Raw genomic sequence first — 25,732 nt, 5'->3', positions numbered from 1 at the left:
GTAAGAGCTAAAGGGCAAAATGATAAGAACAAACACTTTTACTGTTCTTAGTAACAATAAAAGTGTTTGCTGTAATAGTATAATGTGTAGCGCACTTGAACAAATGATTAATTAATAATAACCTTCTATAAAAAACAATAATAATAATAATCAGAAAATAGATCCTTTCATTTTTTTTTTTAATATAATTGGCTCTAAAAAATAATCATGATCAATATTAAGAATGACAATCTTCCTCAGTGAGGAGGAGAGTGGCATAAAGGACGGGCTTGATCAAGCTAAGGAAATAGTTTACAAGCGGAATTTATATTGAAATTTCTGTAATGATTAATAATCCACCGGCATGATCCCCAATCCGAAATGTTCATTTGCAGTATTTCTTGAACCACACCCCAATGTTAAGGAAGCTTTCGAAGTCAGACTGCGGTCTGCAGGAAGGACCATGCATCAACACGAATTAATTTTGGAGCTTTATCTTTTACCCTATTCACTAGTATGAATAAAAAGCATCAAGGTACTGATTTCACCTCTTGATTGCATGAACATCATTTGGAAACATGAAGATTTTGACCTCTACTCCTTTCTCTTTCAATGACCGTGCATACTGCACATTCCCAAAATGTCATCATATTATGACAACATTACATCCACAAAATTCTCACTAATCCATGTTTATGATTTTCAGCCGTGCCAACTGGAATAACTATCCAAGGTCTGAAAACAGTTATCAACTGTAGAACTAAAATAAATTGTTTGCCATAGATCATACATACTTGAAGAAGGCAAGTATCTTACTTGGAAGCCATTAGACATCGGAACACGAAGATCCTCAGCACTTAAAAGAAAGATTGTCGGTGCTTTGACCTGCACAAATCGCCAAAACAACAAGGTTCGATAGTGTCTTCATAGCATGCACAGGTCTTATACGTTATTAATAACCAAAGAAATTTGATTTTCAATGCTAAAAAACCTCATAAATTCTTGACCTTTATGTTTTCCTTAACAGTATTTTGTTCCAATGTCATGTACCAAAAGTACAACTTTTCTCTCCTCATGGCATAGCCATAGAAGCATTCATGCAACCTCTTGTATTAATGGCATCGATGCATATCCATAGCTGCCAATTATAACAACTGCCCACAAGCAAGTAGGATGCACAAGCATCATTGTAAATCTAGCTAGAATAGCCTCTCTAGTGGTCCAGCAGCATTGAAAACCATATTTACATAAATCATTTTCACAGTTGAAATGCAGCCATACCAGTTTGCTAAGGCCTTTTGCCGTTCATTTTATTTAGATTACTCTGTGCGTTTTTATTTTAAACTTAGTCCTTCCATCAGAAGACCCAGGATCAGCTATGAACAGTATATTAGAAAACTGGCCCAGATTACCTTTGAAACATGTGATATAGGAGACTTGCTGTGAAAGAGAGCCAGGTCCTCAGTTGAAGCTGCTTCTGTAAATTTATTTTTCCCCTTGGTCCCATATACTTGCACATAGCACCAATCAGGAATATCTGTTGTACCAACCATTGATGCTAGATTACAAACAGGATTTCTCGCAGCTGCTGCTGCAAACTTATCAGGTGCCTGCAGAAGTTATAAAGAAATATCTCCCCTTCAGAAAACATCCATGTAATATCACAAACCCGTCATTCAGTCTACTAAGGACAATTGACCATCATTAGGACACATTGGAAATATTATGTTAGAAAACGGTGTACCTGGCCAATTAAGTGTGTGGTGAGAAAGCCACCATGGGAAATACCAAGCACAGCTATGCTAGAGGGGCTAGCAAGACCCCTGTCAATGACATGATCTATAGCTGTAAGTACATCATTGACATCCTGTGGAAAATAAGCTAAGGTTATGGTTCACATGAAATGCTGAACTTCAAACCATGTTAATATCATTTAAATGCGTAGCATGGACTTTACTGAGGAATAAAAATGGGAACAAAGAGTAGCAGGAATGCAGTTGTTATATCCTGATGATACCCCTTGTACGGGATTAAGAACAGTGGAAGAAAGAAAAAAAGAGAAAAGAAAGGATAAAACAGAAGAAAGTGGAGAAACCACACAAGTATCCCCCCAAATAAACAAAAAGAACTCTTTAAGGAAATAAAACCTAATATGGTGCAAAGTGAACCTCCAGTTGAACAAAATCAAATCACATTATTAAGCATGCATGGATCCAGGGCAAGTACCTGGGACCCAGCTTTCCCCAGAAGAGATTGTAATGCTTCCTCGCCAAATCCTAATGAACCTCTGAGATTACAGTGTTAGAAAATGCTTGAAAGAAGATCAATGACAGGCATATGTTGATATGAGTTCATATTTAAAACAATGATTTCTTAAGAATGCAACAGTGAAAATAAGCAGGGCCGTGAATGAACTTTACAGTGCCTATCTTGAAATGAAACAGCAATCAGCAAGTCAATAGTACCTTGATCACACATATTGTAAGAGCAAAATTACAAAAAAAATAAAAAAAAGACTTATGGGAAGAAAATGTGATCCAGCAAAAACATCAAATTCTCGAACATGAAACAGAAGCACAAGAAGAAAAAGGAAACATTTGGTCTTTGCACCTTAAACTCACCATTTGACAAACTATACCAGTGTATGGCTGTACACGTAAGAACAGTACAAGGGAATCCTTATCAAACAAAATTTTTATTCATAAGTATTTTTGTTATGGCTTCATCTTCTTTCATCCTCATTATAACATTAATATGCAAAGATTTCAAGTTTACAGAATTCTTCTGGAAGTCCTGTAATTTGAAACAAAATGTTGGCTACTTGAGATATTATGAACAATATATGTCATATTCTGTTCCAGATTATCTTTAGTTCCTTTCTTTTTTCTGCAGTTAGGTTTTGGCGTGTCGCATTGCAATAGTCTCATCAGTTGACATGAAAAAAGCGATGGAATGCCACTTGACAGGAGAAAAAAGGTTTTGTTTATTTAATTTAATTTTTAGTGGGTTAACACACCTATACCAAAATTTCATTTCCACAGGTAAAACAGCCTCTGCAGGAGCACGATGGAATGTGAGTCAGCATAGTACCAAATACTTCAGCTTAAAGATAGTGCTTATTAAACCTAAAAAGGAGAAGTTCACAAGTTTCTCTAACCTGTAATTTACAATCAACAAGCTGTAACCTATTGAAGAGAGAAATGCCGAAGACGTTGAGAAACTTGACACTGAGACGTCATTTGGCCCTCCATGAAGCAATACTATTAGTGGATCACAAGCGCCATTCTCCTTGGAATTGAACACGAATATAGCTTCAAAAGGTTTGCCAGCTCCTGAAAAGTTAAACACAGAGAGTTGTACAGTCCATTTTAAAAACGCAGAAGATGAGATATCATAGCAACATAGGATGTATATAATATATCCTCACATAGTATTTATAATTTAAAATTTCACTGGTAAAACCTGTCAATAAAATTTGGTGCTGGCCAGACCATGCTTGAAGAAAATGCTAGAATCTCAGAAGCAGATATACAATATGAAGGAAGACATTCAGTTTTGTGTTTAATATCAAATCAACCCACTTGCAGAAACACCATTATCTTTTCTTTCTGTTGAACAAATCATGAATTTGACAAAATTCACCTTAGTTCTTCCTCAAAACAATTTTCAGAGATTAAATGACAACAATACCCATACATTTTAGTACCTAAATTGCTTTCTTACAAAACAAATCCTATAAAAATTTACCACTTCACATGCCTGTTATGGAAAGTCAATCATTATATTATTTCTGTGTATATTCTGTATTCTGTATTCCTATTTAGGATTTCTTATTTATGATTTCTTCCTAATTAGTATAACACAATTATAGGAATCAATTGTATATAAATACCCATGTACAGATTAATTGAAATGAATGAGAATCATCTCTTTCTACATCTCTTTCTACATGGTATCAGAGCAGGCCATCTAGGGTGACTATTTGTTCTCACCACCCAGCTCAGGAGAGACCTTGGCCGCCGACCGGCCGTTTCGATTCCGATCAACATTGCCAGCGTCGCCTCAATCCTCTCATTCCACCACTGTGTGCTGTTGCCTGATCCAGTACACCATTAAAGGACTTCTGAGGTTTGGCTCTCAGATCCTATTTCGGTATTTACTTGATTTGTGATTTTGAATTATTTTGTTGCTGTCAGCACTTTGGATTAGCGTTTCGGTTAGTTTCTTTGTCTCAACAAATGGCAGACAATAAGAATGTTATTTCTGATGTGATTCCGATGATGACTAAGATCACGGAACACAAACTTAATGGTTCAAATTACCTGGAGTGGAGTAAGACTGTTAGGGTCTATTTGCGTAGCATTGATAAGGATGATCACCTTACTAAAGATCCACCTACTGATGATACACAACAAACTTGGCTAAGGGAGGACGCTCGGTTGTTTTTGCAGCTTCGGAACTCGATTCACAGTGAGGTAATTAGTTTAATTAATCACTGTGAATTTGTTAAAGAATTGATGGATTACTTAGATTTTCTGTATTCTGGTAAAGGGAATATCTCCCATATTTATGATGTTTGTAAGGCATTCTACCGTGCTGAGAAAGAGAATAAGTCTCTCACGGCTTATTTTATGGATTTTAAACGAGTATATGAGGAACTTAATGTATTGTTGCCTTTTAGTTCTGATGTGAAAGTTCAGCAGGCCCAACGGGAGCAATTGGCTGTTATGAGTTTTCTTGCAGGCCTTCCTTCAGAGTATGAGATCATAAATCTCGATTCTTTCGATTCGAGATTTCCTCTTTGCATGAAACATTCACACGGGTCCTTCGTACAGAGAGTACCCAATCTTCACAGCCTGCCAGTAGTGCTCTTATTAGCCGTAATCCAAATGGACAACAGGGTAATAGAAGAGGAAGTAGAGGAGGAATTACAGGCAACAGAAGTAATCAGCGTAATGGAGAGGCTAGTTCTAATCAGGACTCAAGAGGAGTCATTTGTTATTATTGTCATGAGCCTGGCCATACAAAATATAATTGTCCGCAACTTCAGAGGAAAAATCAGCGATCACAGATGGCAAATATGGCAGCAGAGGATTCTACGGTATCTTCCTCTGAGAAAACTGTTTTGGTATCTGCAGAGGATTTTGCACAGTTTTCCCAGTATCAGGCATCTCTAAAGCCTACCAGTTCTCCTATCACTGCGATCGCTGAGTCAGGTAAATCCACTACATGCCTTGTGTCTTCCTCATCCAAATGGGTTATTGATTCTGGTGCAACAGATCACATGACAGATAATTCTAGTCTTCTATCTGCTTTTCAGTCTAATCCCACTTCCTCTACTGTTACTTTAGCTGATGGTTCTACTTCTTGTGTCATGGGTTCTGGAACTGCGAATCCGACTTCGTCAATTTCTTTGTCATATGTTTTGTGTCTACCAAATTTCTCTTTTAATCTACTTTCTGTTAGTAAATTTACTCGTACCTTAAATTGTTCTATTTCCTTTTTTTCTGATCAGTGTTTGTTTCAGGATCTTACGACGAAGCAGATTATTGGTAGAGGACGTGAGTCAGGTGGTCTCTACATTCTGGAAAATCATGTACCGCGGTCACTTGTTTGCTCCAGTACCGTAACACCTCTTGAAGCTCATTGTAGATTGGGTCATCCTTCTTTGTCTACCATGAAGAAGTTGTGTCCTCAGTTTCAGTCTTTATCAGTACTAGAATGTGAGTCGTGTCAATTTGCAAAACATCATCGTTTGCCTTCTGTGTCTAGAGTCAATAAACGGGCTTCATCCCCTTTTGAGTTAGTTCATTCTGATGTTTGGGGTCCTTGTTCTGTTACTTCTAAAACTGGATTTCGTTATTTTGTTACTTTTGTTGATGATTACTCTCGTGTTACCTGGTTATATTTAATGAAGAATCGTTCTGAGTTATTTTCTATCTTTTGTGCCTTTTGTAATGAAATCAAAACTCAATTTAATATTTCTGTGCGCATATTAAGAAGTGACAATGCTAAAGAATATTTTTCAGCACAATTTCAGTCTTACATGACACAAAATGGCATTCTTCATCAGTCTTCCTGTGTGGATACCCCATCCCAAAATGGCGTGGCGAAAGAAAAATCGGCATCTTCTTGAGGTAACTCGTGCTCTTCTTTTCGGATGAAAGTTCCTAAACACTTTTGGGCGGATGCGCTTTCTACGGCATATTTTTGATCAATCGTATGCCGTCTTACATCCTTAATAGGGATATTCCTTATACCGCTTTGTTCCCTACAAAATCTTTGTTTCTTGTTGAAGACACATTTTTTGTTGTACTTGTTTTGTACGTGATGTTCGTCCGCAGGTTACTAAATTGGATCCAAAGTCTCTCAAATGTGTCTTCCTTGGGTACTCCCGGATTCAAAAAGGGTACCGCTATTTCTCTTCTACTCTTAATCATTATCTTGTTTCTGCAGATGTCACATTTTTTGAGTCCACTCCATTTTTTTCTCAATCATCTGTGTATGAGAGTCAGGGGGAGGAGGATGATATCTTAATATATACTGCCCAATCAATGTCTAGTCCTCTCTCACAGCCTGTTTCTTCTGTCTCTAGACCTACTCGGCCTCCCGTTGTTCATGTTTATTCCAGGAGATTGGAGATTACTGACTCAGATCCTCCACCAGCTACTTCGTTGGGAGATCCTATACCTCATACTGATCATGATTCTGATCTAGATTTACCCATTGCTCTTCGTAAAGGTAAACGTTCATGTACTTACCCTATCTCTTCTTTTGTTTCTTATAATCAATTGTCTTCTTGTTCTCGGTGTTTTGTTACTTCTTTAGACTCTGTTCCTATCCCTAATACTGTTGGTGAGGCACTGTCTCATCCTGGCTGGTGTGCTGCTATGAAAGAAGAAATGGAGGCTTTAGATGCTAATGGTACATGGGAACTGTTGCCTTTGCCCACTGGTAAGAAAGCTATTGGTTGCAAATGGGTATTTACAGTAAAGGTAAATCCTGATGGTTCTGTGGCTAGGTTAAAAGCACGCCTTGTAGCAAAAGGATATGCTCAGACATATGGGGTTGATTACTCTGACACTTTTTCTCCTGTAGCTAAACTTACTTCTGTTCGCTTGTTTATCTCTTTAGCAGCTACATATGATTGGCCCCTGCACCAATTGGATATCAAGAATGCTTTCCTTCATGGTGATCTTCAGGAGGAGGTGTATATGGAGCAACCACCTGGGTTTGTTGCTCAGGGGGAGTTGGGTAAAGTTTGTAGGCTTCGAAAGTCTCTTTATGGCTTGAAACAAAGTCCTAGGGCTTGGTTTGGGAGATTCAGTGAAGCAGTACAGGAATTTGGTATGCAAAAGAGTAAGTGTGATCACTCAGTATTTTATAAGCAATCTGAGGCTGGTCTAATTCTCCTGGTAGTCTATGTAGATGACATTATCATCACTGGGAGTGACTCTGCAGGTATTTCATCTCTTAAAACCTTCCTCCAAACCCAGTTTCAGACCAAAGACTTGGGATTATTAAAGTATTTTTTGGGTATTGAAGTTATGAGAAGTAAGAAGGGTATTTTCTTGTCTCAAAGAAAATATGTCATCGATCTATTGACAGAGACAGGAAAATTAGGTGCTAAGCCTTGTAGTGTACCAATGACTCCAAATTTACAACTGTTAGCAGGTGATAGTGAGTTGTTTGAAGATCCAGAGAGATACAGGAGATTGGTAGGAAAATTGAACTACCTTACTGTCACTCGTCCTGATATTGCTTATGCCGTTAGTGTGGTAAGTCAGTTTATGTCTTCCCCAACTGTTGCTCATTGGGAAGCCTTGGGACAAATCTTGTGCTATCTGAAGGGAGCTCCAGGAAGAGGTTTGTTATATGGTAATCATGGGCATTTGAATGTTGAATGTTTTTCAGATGCCGACTGGGCTGGATCTAAAGTTGATAGGAGGTCAACTACTGGATATTGCGTTTTTGTTGGAGGAAATTTGGTGTCTTGGAAAAGCAAGAAGCAGAGTGTAGTTTCTCGATCTAGTGCTGAATCCGAATACAGAGCCATGGCACAATCAGTATGTGAGGTAATGTGGATATTTCAATTACTAGATGAGACAGGTTTTAAGACCCCCCTGCCTGCGAAATTGTGGTGTGATAATCAAGCTGCTCTCCATATTGCTTCTAATCCGGTATTTCATGAGCGGACCAAACATATTGAGATTGATTGTCACTTTGTTCGTGAAAAGATTCAACAACAGATCATCTCAACAGGACATATCAAAACTGGAGAGCAGTTAGGAGATATTTTTACAAAAGCTCTGAATGGAGCTAGGATTGACTACATTTGTAACAAGTTGGGCATGATTAACATCTATGCTCCAACTTGAGGGGGAGTGTTATGGAAAGTCAATCATTATATTATTTCTGTGTATATTCTGTATTCTGTATTCCTATTTAGGATTTCTTATTTATGATTTCTTCCTAATTAGTATAACACAATTATAGGAATCAATTGTATATAAATACCCATGTACAGATTAATTGAAATGAATGAGAATCATCTCTTTCTACATCTCTTTCTACAATGCCAAAGGAAGAAAATCAATGGATGTGTATACTCAAAGCAATATCTTTATGTCTTCTTCATTAGCGGTTTTATCCAAACAATTCAACTTTTCAGAAAATTTTTAATTACTGAAAGGCAAAAGCATATAGATACTAAGTGCTAACATCATAGAACACTTATTATAGTCAAAAGCGTAGAAATTAGTCTGTGATTAGGATGCATCAGAAATGTGATACTTGTCTCGTGCCAACTCATATTGCAAAAAATACCTTTTGTTAGGCAGCTGGAAACATCCTTGACTGGGATCTTCAATATATCAAACTGACGAGATGAGAGCAAGGATCTCACCTGTAACAAGAAGAGGCTCTGTAATCAAAAAAATCATCTACATATTACAAGCAATTTATAGCATATAATAGGAAAGCTAATAATGCATACCATCTTAGAGCAACTAACTATTGGGCTTGATACATCTAACCAACTCCATGTGGCATTTTTAGTTGCTTTCTCAACAAGACAACCATACCTAATCTTAGGCACATCTACTGGACTGCTAGACACTGACACAAAAAGAAGGATGAAGAAGAAATCTTTATTTCAATTCTATTCACTTTAAAATGATAGATTACTAATAAAAATCAGCATTGGGTTTTACCAGCAATAATGTTGTCCCTGTCTAGAGCAAGAATGTTCCATGAAAATTTTGAATCAGTAGGAGTAATGCGTTTTACATCACCACTGTAATTTGGATTATATCATGAATCAATTATAGAACAAGTTTATAAAAGATGCAAGTCTATAAAAGATCATGCACATTAGAAAAGGCAGATGACTCTTAGAATTTACCTTATCACATTCACAGAAAGTAAAACTTGACTGCTGCCCCATACTGAAGATAACATCATAGTGCATCCATCAGAAAGCCATGGATTTCTAAGAAACCCAGAACAATAGAGCCCAGGGAAACAACCATCCTCTGAACACTGCACAACAGGAATCTGCAAGGATTATAGAAAAAAAAAAAAAAAAGAAACTCTTGAGTAATATGTCTTTCCCATCTATAAATAAATTCTTCATTGCATGATTTCATTCTATCCTTAGAAGCATAGCAAGTGTCCTAACTAGTTCAATGATGATAGGACCTCCAGAAACTATACACTGCCACCTCTCATTATTTGGGAGATTTAAGTGACATTTTTACGAAAATGGGTGAGTCCCATTGATGTAGAACAAGCTCTAATATCAAATTGATGTAGAACCAATAGCAATGGCGGATCCACTGCAATAAAAGAGGGGTCAATTGACCCTCTTTCTTCATAGAGTACTCATATACGTTTATATATTTGTTTAAATTGACCCCTCATAAATTTAAGTATTGAACCCTTTTTTTCAATGAAGAATGTCAGTTGGCCTTGAGCAAATTATTATGTGTTTATGGGTGTAGTACACACTTAACCACAAAAGGCATGCATCTTATCTTACTAAATTTAAAACTCAATTACTTTATATGAGTTTTAAGTGCACTATTTTTTAGTGCACCAAATATATTACATAATTTGTTCATATATTGACTTTGGAAAATTTTTTTTCTAGATCCACCACTGACCAATAGGGTAACGGGGAACAAAGGGTAAGAAAAAATTCTCAATTAAGAAACAAATTCTCAATTTTTATCGTGCACGATTATCAATCATCAAATAATCTACCAAAATACCTAGAAGTCACAGGTATATATATTAGACTTTTTAATCCTACTACCATTAGGATTTGGAAACTTAATTAGGAAATTACAAATCAAACCCTAACTAGGAATCTCAAATCAAAATTCTTAAATAGTAAAAGACTATTTTCTATATTTCTTCCTAAAATAGGTAGTCCTAAAATCTCTGTAAATAGGAGATAATCTTGCATCAAAACCTTAAAATCTTTTTTCCCTAAAAAGAGAAATAAAGAATTAATAAGTTTCCTAATGCTGACAAGCTAAGATGTCAGATGCAGCATGCTACTCTCCAGAATAAGAAGGAATGCATCACCATTGATCAAAAAATATGAAATCAATTATCACCATAAGTAAATTGCCAGTTATAGCATATTTAGCGTCTCAGAAATATAACCCAATCTTATCCCAGCCTAATTTCTAAAAAATAGAAGCACAAGGCAGAGAAAATTATCTGATTATTTTTTAGCTCCTACAGCTGCCAATCCCATCAATGTTCTTAACTAAACACTCACAAAAAAATCGAAGTTTGTAACTTTCTAATATATGTATAAGAAACCAATTAGTTACACTAGAATTTAGAGATTTAAACTAGCTCAACAGAATTGACTAAATTTAGATTAACAGATAACACAAGAAGAGCTCACCACATCAACAACTTTTGCAGGCAAGCTCAACTGTTCATTAACTGGCCAATCAATTTTGTGAAGTGAATTGGTTGCTGAATGTGCCCCAGAATCTACAGAACTTTTTGCAGACAAAAACACAAGGAACCTTCCATCTGGACTGGATGTGAAAAAAACATAAGCATAATAGCCATGTAATCAGCTTGAAGGGTTCTGGTTAAATAGTATAAATTTTATTAAGTGAATCTGATGCTGAAAGTGTCTGAACTTCTTGCAAACAAACACACAGGAAAGCAATAAAACAAATGGGTGAATAGGAACCAGAAAAATAAAATCCAGTAACTTGAGGAGAAATTCAATTTTCCAAGAAAAATATATTTGCTGTAGCTACAGATATTCTGAAAATTTTTTCAACGCTTGAACTAGCTCTATGCGTGGGTTATGAACTTATGACACGCTACATATTTGTATTCTATAGTGAAGCCCCAAAATCAAGCATCTGAGTGGCATACCTGAACAATGGAAAGAAGGCACTATTTATACTTTGAGTTAGTTTGAGTACAGGTGAACCTTCAATAGGACTACCTCTGGAAAATTATAACAAACAAGAGATTATACACATACAGCAGTTAGAATATCTCCAAATGAGACTATTCACAAGCAGAAAGGACACGATAAACTGCATAAGCTCTAGAAAAACAAGAAACCCACTTGAATTCAAAATAATTGGCCTCTGATTTATAAAATGGTGCTTGAACTGCATACAATGCACAGGGCCTATTGCTGCAGTATTTTATGCCCAGCTTTCTAGGATCTGATGACCAACCCACAAAAACTAAATACTGATTCGAGCCATCAGTTGATGGAGCCCACACAACTTGGCCAACACTCAAAGACTTGGCAATTCCTTTAACAGGTTGTACCTCTCCACTGTTGCAAGATAAAACAAGTTCAAATTATGGATTGTACATCCCAAGAAAAACGATATTTTACCTTATCATAGTACAAAGGACAACAAAGGCCAGAAGTACAACACCTGCTGGTGTTAATGACAAAAAGCGCAGGCTGCCTTTTTCCTGCATAGGTCTCTCCCCAATCCTCCTCCCATTCTCCTTGACCTTTCCAGCTACAACTGTCCTTATCTGTAGTAGCACTGCCTTTTCTGTAGCCTAGACCACAGAAAGTAGGCTTGGCGGCAGATGGTTCCTCAGCAATATAAGCAATGAGAGTTTCATCACAGTTCCAAGATATTCCCTCAAACCTATACGATAGCAAAGCATTTCAGCGGCTCCATTCCAAAGATTACATGTGAAAATACATTAACCAAGTACTCCTACAACCACTGCCGATGCTGTTAGCAGTTACACTTACAGAACTTAAAAGTGAACGGCTTCTACAACTTAAAGACATGTATATAAAAAAGGAAAAGTACACCAGCCTAGAACTAAATACTCAATTAAGTCACAGATGGAAAAATTAGATTCGCATAATAACTCACCATCCATCAATATATACTGAACCATGAACAGATTGTGGGATGTGGAATTCCTTTTCTACCTGACCTTGGCTCCAGATTTCAAAATGAGTGGGAGATTCATTTTCAGGATTCCTAACTACGAGAAGCTTTGAACCTGATGGCGATGGAACTATCGTAGACACCCCTGACATCTCAATGGGAAACGGGGCCCACTGAAAGTTAACTGAACTGCTACTTTCTTTTGAAATGCTCGCAGATAGAATGTATTTCCTCCTCTTGTTAGCCAAAAGATTTGCCTGGCTAATTGAAAACATTGCCTGGGAGCCCATTCCTGCGCCAAATGCTTTGGGTCCAAATAATTGACGACAGAAAAAGAATGGAACAGAGGAGAAAAATGAGAAGTTAAAAAATCAGAAGTCATACTGCTGTTAGACTTAAAAGTCCATGCGTTGTCAATGCAGGGGATACTTGTGAACTCTTGAAGCAGCTTGGACTGGGAAGCATACTCTTCCTCAGTACTTGCGTCAAACCCAAGTGGCAATTCCTTTGGCGAGGCATCCTTTGAAGCATCCATGGCTGAAATGGCAAAAACAAAGGAAAATTGACTGGACAGAACATAAAATAACCAGCACTCAACTGGTTGGCCACGTTGAGAACGGAGACGTGTTTCCCAAACAGAAACAGAACCATCAATTTGCAAGAAAGAAAGTGTAACAGAATCATATAAGAACAAACACTTTCAATACAGTCCGAGCAACTTTTATGAATCTTTCTTGTATATGAAACTAAACCCGATTCTAATAATTTACAGCTCCGGCAAGCAACAGGCAGCTTGAAATTAACAAATTGGATTTGGAAACTTTCATCCTGGTTCGCAGCTTTCATATCTAATCAGAGTGGCTCAAAGCAAATTATTTCAATCTCAATAATAAGATATTAAATTCTACTCTCCATTAAGATCGCATTAGAAATTCTTTTCCAATATTCATAACGAAATCCAATAAACGAAACAAAAGCAAGTCAACGATGAATAACTGGCGAAGAAAAGATATTAAAATAGAGAGTTACCCATCAATTATCTTCTTAGCAGGAAACAGAAACAAATTTCTGCGAACAGATTGAACGCAATGTAATGAAGAGAAAGAAATGGATTGCTTAAGCGGAGAAAGGAATCTGAGGTCTAAGCTAGACAGTGAGAGGGAGAAGATAAAAAGAGAGCGAATAATAATAATAATTTATTATTTTAATTAAATTAAAAAATAAAAGTTGAATTGGAAATTCAACGAAAAACAAAAACTTAAAAATACAACAAATCAACTTCATCATCTTAAAAAGTAAATCATATGCCGCACCAAATCTTCAAGCAATTGAAGGTGAAGATAACACATTTACGAACGCTGGGTGACGATACGAAGATTGGGGAATAGAAACATTAACCCATATTCAACCCATGAACATCAACTCATATCCAGCCCATGAACATCAACTCATATTTATTTAAACATTCCACTTGATAACATATTTGAGCTTATTTTCTAAAAAACGCTTACCGCATAACATGCCATTATCACTTCCCTTTGCTGATTAATTTTCTTGCCAGCTTGACGAAGCACAGTAAATTATTAAAGAATTATTTTATATACTGAAAATAGATATTGAAACATTACTGGAAATATATACGCAAATATATCAAATCGCAGTACAAATTGTTCATCAATTAAGAAAGAGTTAATAATTATATAAAAAAAATCATAAAATCTACCATATCAAATGACCATAATACAACTATTATATATTATATTTTAAAATTTAATCTCTCATTGATAATTTTTAATTAATTGATAAAAATTGAAAAAAAAAAGTGTATGATATTACTAAAATTTAAAAATGTATTTATTTATTTTTTAAAATATAAGGACTCAAATATTAATTATTCCATGATAAAAGCAGTAATTTATCCTAATTAAAGTCCGAATAAATTGCGTCACTTTGTAGATAAAAAATTTGAATATATAATAATTTGTAAAAAAAAAAAAACTGTACGATTATACTTTGCGCGTTTTCTCTTAGACGGTGAATTAATAGGCAAATGTTAGAGATAAATAATGAAAATTTATTTAAAAAAATACATTTTTAAATATATTAATTAAATAAAATTAAATATTAATTTAAATTTTGATAAATTTTAATCATAAAAATTTTTAAAAATTAAAATATTTTTTAATATCATTTAAAATGTGATATATATATATATATATAACCTTTCAACTACCACTTTAAATATTTGAGAATATATGTTCTATAAATTTATATTCTAAATAATTATTGCCATACATCCGCTGCATTTGATTCATGGAACAGAAATTTTGCTGTATATTTATTTATTTATTTTGCATAAAATAACTATTAAAATTATAAAAATATAAAAAATTATTAAGCATACTTAATGTATATATATCATCTCTCATAATTATGTGAGAATCACTCTAAAAAATTTATTTTTATGTGAAAGATAAAGCACTATTTTTTGACACTCTCAATATATTTAATAATTAACCCAAAAATACCTAATTAAAAGGGTGTTATTTTCCCGTAATAGATTTTCATGTGAAACTGTGAAGCAAATAAGAGCTGTTTTCCGATAAGTTATCGGGTGATTTTTCATAATTATGTAAAATTTATTTAATATATTATTGAGGGAATTCACTTTTTCACGAGAGATGAAATATTATTTTTTGTATTATCCGTACAATAAAACTGACAGGCAACAGATGAAATTTCATTTCGAATACCAATCAGACATTGCCACGTTTTCCCAGAGAAAACTATTGAACACGTGGTACGAGGATATTAGGGTTCGCGCGGGTCCTTCTATAAAGCGCTGTGACCTAAACATTTAACGGGGAAAAATAATAAGGCGGGCATTTAGAGGTTCAACTGATAGAAAGATAAGGCAAAAAAGATGGCGGTTCGTTCCTCGCTCTCAGTTCTCGTGGCAAATCCAGTGCCCCAATTCCGCTCCTCCCATTTCGAAACCAGAATTGGAGTTTTGAACAAGAAAACCCTCAAGTTTTACGAGAGGTTGGGTGGTAGATATAGCTCAACGAGACTAAATGCAGCTGGATTGTCTGAGATTGAGCCTGATCTCAACGAAGATCCGATTGACCGTTGGGCCACTCCCGGTATTGACCCTGTAAGTTTTTCTTTCATCTTATAGATCGACCATATGTGTGTGTGAGTGGGTCTTGCTTACAAAGATAATTGCTTCTGTGTACTGCTGAATTCAGGAAGATTTTAAGTATGGAGAGTATGATGAGCATCATACCTATTTCGAAGGCCAGGAAAAGAGTAGGTTTTTCTCAGATTATTGTCGCTTCTTTATTAAATTCTGCAGTTTGGCTGTTTCCTTTCATCGCTATGCCCATTTTCAGAATTAGCCGGGTTAGCATAGTATTTTTAATAGGCCGATTAACATTGCAATATTCATAAGTATTTAATAATTTTTCTTGAGTTTTTCAGGAACATTTTGGGAATTAATTGCAGAAGATATTAATGCAGTAGAGCCGCCAACAGGTTTTCAGGGTATAAATAACTAACTAAGTATCACAAACGTTTTCAATGATATAGATCATGTAGATTACAAGTGATAAAATTTTCAGGTTTGATTTTTAATTATTGATTTGCAGGATTTATTTCATGGCTCTTTCTTCCAGCAGTTGCAGCTGGGATGTTTTTCAATGTTCCGGTAATTTTAAATCAGAGTAAACTTTAATACATGATTTAATAAATAGCAAATTATATTTGCTAATTGATATGATTGTGAGAGTTTTTATGTGATCTTTTGTGTTTTAGGGGGAGTATCTGTTCATTGGAGCAGGCTTATTTATATTAATATTTTGCATAATAGAGATGGATAAGCCCGATAAGCCTCACAACTTCGAACCGCAGATATACAACATGGAGAGGGGAGCTCGTGACAAGTTAATAAATGATTACAACACAATGAGCATTTGGGACTTCAATGAGAAGTATGGTGACCTTTGGGATTTCACCATAAAGAAGGATGACATAACAAAGAGATAATTCCTTTTTGGTGAAGACAACTGTACTTGTTACCGTTTTTTAAGTAACATTGTTGAGAAGTATAGCTCATATTTGCCAATTTTTGCTTGTCTCATTCCTTCCCTCTTTTCTTATATACATACCTTATTTTGTTAAGTTCAAGTGGTGAGTAAAATTCAGGGTGATGTGTTTTTGTTGTGTGTGTATAACAGGAGTTAGAATTCTTAGTAGTTTTGATGATCTCTAGCATTTTATGCAGGAGAACAACAGGAAGTCAAAGAGGAGCTACTTAGGTGTATCCAACTCTAGCTATGTTTTCACCAATTTGCAAACCTTTATGATCGTGATTTTATATTTGTAATTGGCCAACTACCCGGGGATCACTCTGCTTTTGGTCATCCTGGAAGGGAGGGCATCTGTCTAGGCTGTTTTGGAACTCATTTCTTTCAGTTGCATGCTAGGAACATTAATTATGGTAGTTAAAGAAGTCCATGGGCTGCTTTTATTGAGTCAAGTTTCTTGAAAATTTTTCAAATGAGTTGTTGATTATGATCCCCCAATTTTATCTTTTCTCAAAAAGAGGAGAGAGGCATAAAAGACAGTACAGAGACTAGAAAGGTTCTCCCTGTTTGTTTAAATCTTATTCCACCTACTCTGGGGTTATGACTAAGTTTTGCACCAAGTCTTCAGATGGGATGGCACTAGTGATGCTTTTGGTGTCCGGATAGTGTTGCAAGACTTACTGCTATCTCTGCATTGGAGGGGTTACTGCCTGTTTTTGTTCTCCTTTTTATTAATGATTTGCCGTTTAATAAAATACTGCAGACTATTTCCCACTAGTTTTTCAACGAATTAAGAAGTAGCATTTTCGAACTGAGTGGGTGTGGATTTTCAAAACTAAAAATCATAGCTATCTTAACTTGAGAGGATTTTCTTCCATCCTTTGTTTCATGGTGCGCTAGAAAACTATTTTTTAAAATTTTTTTTATTAATCCAATCATTGTGCGCCAAATTAGAGTTTCCGAAAGCTATAAGAATTGGGCATATCTGGGTATAGGTAACATTTGGCATAAACGAATTTTATAAAATTTATTTGTAAATATAAAATTTTTGTATTTTATTTAAGTGAAAATTTATTTGTAATTTTTAATAATTAATTTTATGAAATTAATTATAACTAAAATAAATCTCATTAAAATTAATAAAATTTGTGAATGAATTCTAAATTTAAAATTATGTGTATTTTAAATGATAAAATTATCATCTTATCATATGTCATTTTATTTTATTTTATTTATTATAAATAATGAAATAAATTTTATATTTAATATAAAATATATAAAATAAAAAAAATTATTTATAAATGAATTTTATTATAAAATTTATTTATAAATAAAATGAATTTTGCTATAGAATTGAATTAAACAGAATATTAATATATTAATTTCATTGAATTACAGAGTTGCTTGGCCCATGTAAAAAATTTAGAAGTAAAAAGATTGATTAAATTAATCAAATTAAATTTTTTATTAATTACATTTTTTAATATTTTTAAAATATTAATTAAATTAAGTTAAATTAAAATATAATGAAAACTAGAGATAGTTGAATTGTGATTCGATTATTTAATTTAATTAAATCAATAGACAGTTTTGATTTATATATTATTTGATATTAATTTATAAATTAATAATAAAAAGATATATATTATTAAAATAATTCAAGATTTAATATAATTAATAAAAAAAGTAATTATAATTTATATTATTAAAAAATATACTTTTTTTCTCCAAAATAACAAATATAATTTTTTTTTCTAATTAACAAATAAAATTGAATTGACAATGGAAGCGCGCTCCTCTACTTGTGACGTCTAATCTAATGTCCCCACATCGGCGCACCAACTCTCAAGTTAGAACTCATAGAGTTTGTCAATCACGGATTTCATGCTGTACAGCTTCTACAATGGCTGTCTGCAAGCCGGACCTATATCATAAAAGTGTAGGACTGGGAACCAATGGAGTGGAAGTCCATTGCCATTTTGTTAATACAATAATGATGGGTCTTTAAATTGACTTCTCTGTAGAGCGGTTTCGTAACATACGCAGAGGCAACTGCTTGCTATTGGTTGTTTGACTTGGCAAACTGACACCAATGGGATTCCAACATGTATGCCAATGGTAAGTGCTTGCCACTGCTCATTTGATCTTGTGACAACAGCGATTAGAAAATAACTTTGCTCAGATTTAGATATTTCTACTTGTAATAAATAGGAAGATACTAATTTGAAATTTTTGTAAAAAAATATATATATATATATATTATAAATCGATTAGGCAAAAATCGGCCTTTCATTTGAGAAGCTTCTACTGTTGCCCCTCTCAGTGAAGGTCTGGTTTTAATTTTTCACCAGCTGCCGTATTCTATTTCCAAACGGCATATCCTCCATTTTCCAACCCTTGGCGCCCAAAGTCTTGCTCATCTCAGGATTGAAGTCTGACCAGTAAATTTCTGCCACAACACATGTCACTTGATCCGATGAATATCAGCCACCTCAGAGTTCCCTTCCACGCATGTTCAAAATTCTTTTCCTTTGCATTTAAAATTAAAATTAAATTATAAATAAATTACAATTAAATATTAATATAATAAAATTTACAATTTAATTTTTATAATTTTAAAATTAAATAATTTATTGTTTAAATTTTTAATAATTATATAAATTAATTCTTGCTATTAGAACCTAATTAAATTGCCATTAAATCAATAAAAAATAGTAAAATTTCATTAATTTTATTTTTTTAATTTAAAAATAATTTAATTAAACCTATAATATAGCCTATATAATTTAATTATTAATATTTTAATAAACTTACAAATTAATCATTCTCAATAACTTTTAATTTCTATTCAAATTATTAAAATGATCAAAATACCTCTAACTTTATTTTTATTCTGAAAATAATTTTTAAAGTTGTATTTTATTAATGATTTGCATTTAAATTCGTATTTTATTTTTTATTTATACATAACATAATATAATATAATATATAAAAATATTATATATAGGTAAATATATATAATTATTTAATTAGAATTTTATAAAATTATAAAAGTTTATTTGTAAATAATTATAATATTTAATAATTAATTTATAAAATATGTGGATGATTTTATAATTAATTAAAATTTTTAAGTAACTTAAAGTAATTAATTCATAATTTTAATAATTATAATTTTAAAATTTTCTAATTTAATGGGATATAAATTTTAAAAATATAAGAATTAAATTATTAATAAGATAAAATCTCAAGAGTTTCACTGAATATATAATAATTAAATATATTTTTATTATTTTTATTAAATTTAATAAAAAATTAATAATAATTCTAACAATCAGAACTAACTAATAAATTTATTAAAATATTAATAACTAAATTACTTAATTTAAAACTATAAGAATTAAACTACAGACTTAACTTTTAAATTAAATTGTAATTTATAATTAAATTAAATTAAATTAAAATTATTTTTAAACTAAACTGAAATTGATTAATATAATTCGAATTTCATCTAATTTTTATTTAAAAAAAATAAAATTTTAATTGATGGAGAAAGCGGATCAACCAAGCATGTTGACTATAAATAGAATTCACTCTACAAAGCTTGTTCCGTTAACAATTCTTCCCTGGAAAATAAATCAACAAAAAACAGTGTGAGGAAAAACACAACCAGAAATGAGAACCCCAAACCAGTTAGTCTCTTCTTTCCTCTTCTTTCTTTGTTTTAATTATGTTCTTAACCTTTTGCAAGCTCAGCCAGAGCCAAGCACCCAAGGATTCACCTGCACGGTGAACCAGACTAGCAACCCATGCCAAACCTACGCCTTCTACCAGGCCACGGCGCCCAACTACCTGGATCTGGGTTCCATTGGTGACCTTTTCTCTGTTAGCCGTCTAATGATATCAAAACCAAGCAACATCTCCTCTCCATCTTCACCTCTCATCCCTGGCCAATCTCTCTTTGTCCCCTTGTCATGTTCTTGCAATACTGTCAATGTTACCACTGGTGTCAATTACTCTTATGCAAACATTTCATACACTATTAAGGCAGGTGACACTTTCTACCTGCTTTCTACTTATAGCTTCCTAAACCTCACTACTTACCAGGCTGTTGAGGTTGTGAATCCCACGCTCATCCCCACCCTACTCGATATAGGCCAAAACGTGATCTTTCCAATATTTTGCAAGTGTCCTAATCAAACCCAATTGCAAAACCAGGTGAATTATCTGATATCTTATGTGTTTCAACCTTCTGATAACTTATCACTGGTTGCTTCAAGGTTTGGAGTAGACACACAGTCGATTGTAGATGTTAATGGCAACAGTCTGCAGCCTTTTAATACCATCTTCATTCCAGTCAATCGACTTCCAATATTGTCACAGCCTACAGTTGCTCCTTCTGTGGCATCTGGGAGGAGAGAGAGGAAAGGTTTAATCACAGGATTGGGAGTCGGGCTTGGAGTTACCGGGGTTTTGTTGATTTTGATAAGTGGGATTTGGGTTTATAGAGAGGGTAAGTTGAAGAGAGAGAGAGAAGGGGATGAAGAGAAGCGGAGGATGAACTACTATGGAAAAGAGAAAGGTTTGAAGGACATGGAAACAAGTTTGCTGGCAGATGTTTCAGGTTGCTTGGACAAGTACAGGGTCTTTAAGATTGATGAATTGAGAGAAGCCACTGATGGGTTCAATGAAAATTTCTTGATTCAAGGGTCTGTGTATAAAGGGTCCATTAACGGGGAGGACTACGCCATTAAGAAGATGAATTGGAATGCTTACGAGGAGCTTAAGATCTTACAGAAGGTAAAATACTAAAATTCCTCTTTCACACACGTTGTAGCTTTCACTTTTTCTTGATTCCCATCATCGGATCAGGGGCGCAATATCCTCTGTAACCTCTAATTTCAGACAGGATTGCGCACTGACAGGTGATAACACAAAACTAGCTATACCAAATGGCAATAAAAATAATTAGGATCACAAGATATCATTTTTGTGGGGAGAAAATGTAAACTAAACCTGATTGCAGGGGTAATAATTAGAAATGCAGAAAAACATGGGGATCAAAAACCAAACACCCTAGTAGACAAGGACACCAGTCTATAACTTCCATTCAGATTTGTAGTGGTTTGAATTTTATAAGTTAAAAATTTATTTGGTCAGGTAAATGACCTGTCCATTTTGTAGGTTTTTTTTAATTCAAATTGGAGTATTATACTATGCTTACCTGGTTTGAAGGCTTTAAATTTATACGTACAGCTCATGTGTCAAATAATTGAGAAGGAAATGAGTTCATGTATTGCGTCAGCCAGGCCCCAATTCTTTGAAATGTATTTTTTTGGATTGCTCGCCATCACGGCATCACCATTGCAAAACAATACTCAAATGCATTTCTTGTTTTCTTCCTTTCTAAAGCAGTCAAAAGTCAAAAGTCAAAACAGAACAAATAATAAAGCCTGTGAATGCTCACATAGAAACGGTACTGTTTATTATTGTCCATGGTGCCGGAACAATTTATATTATGATTATTGGGGTTTGTGAAATTTTGAAGCCATCTTTGGTTGATTAGAAAAATATTTAGAGATTAATATTAGCGGAACAGTTCCAATTAGGTTCAGGGAACTTTGCCAAAAAGATTCTAACTTGTGTAGGTATCGTTACAAAAACACTGAAAGAGTAGCCCAAGTTGCCTCAAAACCAAAACTGGGCTAGCTTATCGATCCCATGTTTAGGGCCACAGGTAAATACTGTTGAGGTTTAACTCATTTGTTACAGACTGGATATCCTTTGGAAATTATTAAAAGAGGTTTTTGTTATCATAGAGAGCAAGAATGAGTAAATTTAGCCTGTATCGCATAGTGATGATGATGCGTCTAGCACACACAAAGGCTTGTCCTCCCTTGTCCTTGTAATTTCAATAATTATTCATAATGTTGGAGCTTAATTGTTTTCCTTGCAAATAGTTCATGTTTCATGACAGATGATCTTTCGTCTAATGAAGGTAAACCATGGCAATTTGGTGAAGCTAGAGGGCTTTTGTATAGACACTGAGGATGCAGGTTGCTACCTAATCTACGAGTACATAGAAAATGGCTCTCTTCATTCATGGTTACACGGCAACAGGAATGAAAAGTTGAACTGGAAGACAAGATTACGCATTGCTGTTGACGTTGCCAATGGTCTCCAATACATCCATGAGCACACTAGGCCAAGGGTTGTGCACAAAGACATCAAAAGTAGCAACATTCTTTTAGATACAAACATGAGAGCCAAAATTGCCAACTTTGGACTAGCAAAATCAGGCTGCAATGCCATAACAATGCACATTGTTGGTACTCAAGGCTACATTGCACCTGAATATCTAACCGATGGTGTGGTTTCAACAAAGATGGATGTTTTCTCCTTCGGTGTGGTTCTGCTTGAGCTCATATCTGGCAAGGAAGCTATTGATGAAGAGGGTAAGCTTTTGTGGGTAAAAGCCAATACGGTTTGGGATGGAAGTGTGGAGAAGAAGGAGAAAAGGTCGAAGGAGTGGATGGATGATGTTCTTTCAGAAGAATCATGCTCAATGGAGAGTGTAATGAATGTAATGAGTGTTGCAGCTGCTTGTCTCCATAGAGATCCTTCAAAGAGGCCTAGCATGGTGGACATTGTTTATGCTTTGTGTAAGAACGATGATTTGTTTTTTGACATCTCGGAAGATGGATTATCAGAACCTCAGGTGACGGCAAGATAAGTTGACTTTTGGTAGTTCAAATATATAGTTTCGTGATATATATATATATATATATATATATATATATATAGTAATGAGGCTGTATATGAGCATTAGAAATTTTGTTTTCAAGATCTTATAAAATCCCCCAAGAAATAGTAGTACTAATAAAATGGAGTTTAAGGCATATAAGGAAACGAGCGAGGTGTTATGCTATTTGTAGTGCATGAGAAGTTATCAGCCAGGAGGTGACATGTTATTTCACTAGCATTAGATGACTACAATGTGTATTTGATCCCTTTTAATCTCTTATTGTACTTATATTTCTACCAGTAGATGGCTTATGGATGCAATGTATATTAGACTTTGCTGCAAAGAAGGTTGGGGCCTCAAACCCATTGTTCTGGGAACGTGTCCATTGGCTTCCTACGACGTTACTGGACTGCCTTAGTATTAGCCCATCAGTATAACCCACCTGGGTTATGTAGAATTATGGGCCATCAGGGCATAAATTTACTTTCAATAACAAAAACAAATGAAATGCTCAAAATGTTGTTGTCAAATTGATGGAAAAAAAAATGAATGAAGCACATGTGCGATTATGTGTAGAAACAGACCGGGGGGGCCACAAGTTTTGTCAGAACTACTTTTAGTAGACTTGTAAAATCCTTGCAACTCTACGAGACTGTGACAGGCTTCACACATTGAACTTGCAGGCTTACCTCTCATATTCAGCGGGTGTGATCTGTAATTGGCACGGAACAACAGACAATCGGTGCGACGTGGTCTCTTTGTCTTGTTATCCTCGCATTAATTACTTGTCACAAAATGATGCCCGCTCCGAGCTTGTTCAATTATTGTCACGGGCTGCTTTATAGCTTGGCATTGTGTTTGAAAGATCAACAGAGTACTTTTGAGAAAAAAATATCATAGGTAGTGTTTTGTTATTTTAGTAGCCAAACAAGGTTAGCGTTTAATTCATAATCGAAACAGTTTTTGGGCTAAAATTCTAAAAGGGCTCTACTTTCCTCGTTCCTTCTTTTGGAAATCCAATGGAAGCAAGCGTTATTCATGCATCTGGCAAAGAATTGTTAGTCGAAAGAGACGAGCTTAAGAAATGAGTTCACATCAATATAGGAGATGACTCATCTACATTAATTTGGTCTGACCCGTGAATCCCCTCCATCAATCATTCCAGAGTTTATAGGGCTGAGAACTGCCCTTTAAATGTTAATTGTGTTACTAATTTGATTGATCATAAGAATCTGTAATGGAAATCGGATTTAGTCTAAAGGTTATTCTATGGCCATCCTTGCGATTTCTTACGCCCCTTAAGGTTGTGTAGATGCCTTAATTTGGCACTTTAACATCTGCCTTACTCTATGGGAAAGTTGGAACTTGGAAGAAGTGAAATATGGTGACTTTTTTAGCATTGTGCCTCGGATCTTGCAGCCATTGTCAAAAAAATCTTTCAGAGTTATTATTTAGATCTTCCCTTGGTGCCAACAATGCCATTATCTTCTCCTCAAGCTCCACTTGATATTCTTGCTGTAGCTCTCTGGGAACCTTGCGGATGGTAAGATGGTTATGGAGTTGCTAAAGGCACTTCTAAGTATGTGGATAACTATGTTTTCAAAAGTGTAATATAAATGACCAAACAAGCCATGCACAAGCAACAGCTCAATCGCAAGATAATAAGTTTATATTAAATATTTCCTTTTACATCTAACTCAAATATATGCAAGTTTAATTGTTCAACCTCAATATTAACTCAATAAAATAAATTATCAATACATTTAAGATATAACAAGGTAATGAAGTGCTAGAATTTAAAGAGTTGAAGAGAAGAAAATCATCAAACACAATATTTATAAAGATTCAGCTTTCTTAGCTTATATCAACTCTTCTCAAAGTCTCACTTTGAGAGTCACTTCACTATTTGATCATTTTTTTCAACGGACAAGATTCAAAGTCTTTACAATCTGAGCAAACTTCCCAAGTACTTGAAACCTTTATAATTTTTTGCTTCTCACAAATGATCCACAAATTTTACTAGATACATAAAAATCTCTCACAAGTGTGTTCTCACACTCACATAATCATAAATAAATTTTGATATAATTGAAATCACTCTCAAAAATATAAATAAATGTTAAAAGATTGAGAGAGAAGATCTGTCATTTAAGTTAAAGAGTACTGAATGAAAACTTTATAAAATTAGCATAATAACACCGTGCCAAATGTTATTTGGAAGTTAATAATAGTAAGTCTATCTAATTGTATAGTTTAGTAAAACATAAATTTATTTTCAAATGGTTTCTTTGGTTTAACAGAATTTCAAGATACTATTTTTTTACCAAGTTTAGCTGAAACTCTTACTCTTAGAGAAGCTCTTTTTTAGTTGAAAAGTAACAATATTGGTAGTGTTGATATTGAGGTAGATATTAAAGTTGTGGTGGATACTATTAATTCTATTTACGATGATTAATCTGAGTTTGGACAAATAATTTGTGATTATAAATAACTCTTATTTCAAGGAT

The 25,732-nt window shown here is 34.3% G+C and overlaps 3 protein-coding genes across 9 annotated transcripts; 2 read left to right on the top strand and 1 right to left on the bottom strand.

Moving 5' to 3' along the window:
• Positions 1-147: 147 nt before the first annotated feature.
• On the bottom strand, positions 148-14,001 carry LOC110644620 (acylamino-acid-releasing enzyme). 7 transcript variants are annotated; one of them, XM_021797497.2, is made up of 18 exons: positions 13,907-14,001; positions 12,780-12,932; positions 12,378-12,699; positions 11,916-12,140; positions 11,591-11,809; positions 11,392-11,466; positions 10,901-11,039; positions 9,383-9,534; positions 9,192-9,274; positions 8,975-9,096; positions 8,806-8,884; positions 3,137-3,311; positions 2,206-2,266; positions 1,724-1,846; positions 1,392-1,589; positions 796-864; positions 528-604; positions 148-428 (listed from the first exon to the last, which is right to left on the bottom strand). In XM_021797497.2, exons 1-18 carry the CDS (start codon positions 13,914-13,916, stop codon positions 365-367), a joined length of 2,346 nt encoding a protein of 781 aa, XP_021653189.2. In that variant the 5' UTR covers positions 13,917-14,001; the 3' UTR covers positions 148-364. The 7 variants fall into 7 exon arrangements, with proteins under 7 accessions (XP_021653189.2, XP_021653184.2, XP_021653185.2 ...); XM_021797492.2 differs by lacking the exon at positions 13,907-14,001 and adding an exon at positions 13,753-13,896; XM_021797493.2 differs by lacking the exon at positions 13,907-14,001 and adding an exon at positions 13,753-13,896 and having other exon boundaries at positions 12,378-12,687.
• Positions 14,002-15,270: 1,269 nt separating this feature from the next.
• LOC110644613 (photosynthetic NDH subunit of subcomplex B 5, chloroplastic) lies at positions 15,271-16,627 on the top strand. The gene is made up of 5 exons (XM_021797482.2): positions 15,271-15,549; positions 15,644-15,704; positions 15,876-15,938; positions 16,043-16,101; positions 16,209-16,627. Exons 1-5 carry the CDS (start codon positions 15,319-15,321, stop codon positions 16,437-16,439), a joined length of 645 nt encoding a protein of 214 aa, XP_021653174.2. The 5' UTR covers positions 15,271-15,318; the 3' UTR covers positions 16,440-16,627.
• Positions 16,628-20,065: 3,438 nt separating this feature from the next.
• LOC110644626 (serine/threonine receptor-like kinase NFP) lies at positions 20,066-23,524 on the top strand. Its single transcript, XM_021797503.2, has 2 exons — positions 20,066-21,280; positions 22,479-23,524. The coding sequence occupies exons 1-2, from the start codon at positions 20,156-20,158 to the stop codon at positions 23,211-23,213; spliced, it is 1,860 nt and encodes a 619-aa protein (XP_021653195.2). The 5' UTR covers positions 20,066-20,155; the 3' UTR covers positions 23,214-23,524.
• Positions 23,525-25,732: the final 2,208 nt, after the last annotated feature.

The sequence above is a fragment of the Hevea brasiliensis genome, chromosome 15, assembly GCF_030052815.1.
Source record: "Hevea brasiliensis isolate MT/VB/25A 57/8 chromosome 15, ASM3005281v1, whole genome shotgun sequence".
Lineage (NCBI taxonomy): Eukaryota > Viridiplantae > Streptophyta > Magnoliopsida > Malpighiales > Euphorbiaceae > Hevea > Hevea brasiliensis.
This window is presented reverse-complemented; position numbering and strand designations above follow the sequence as displayed.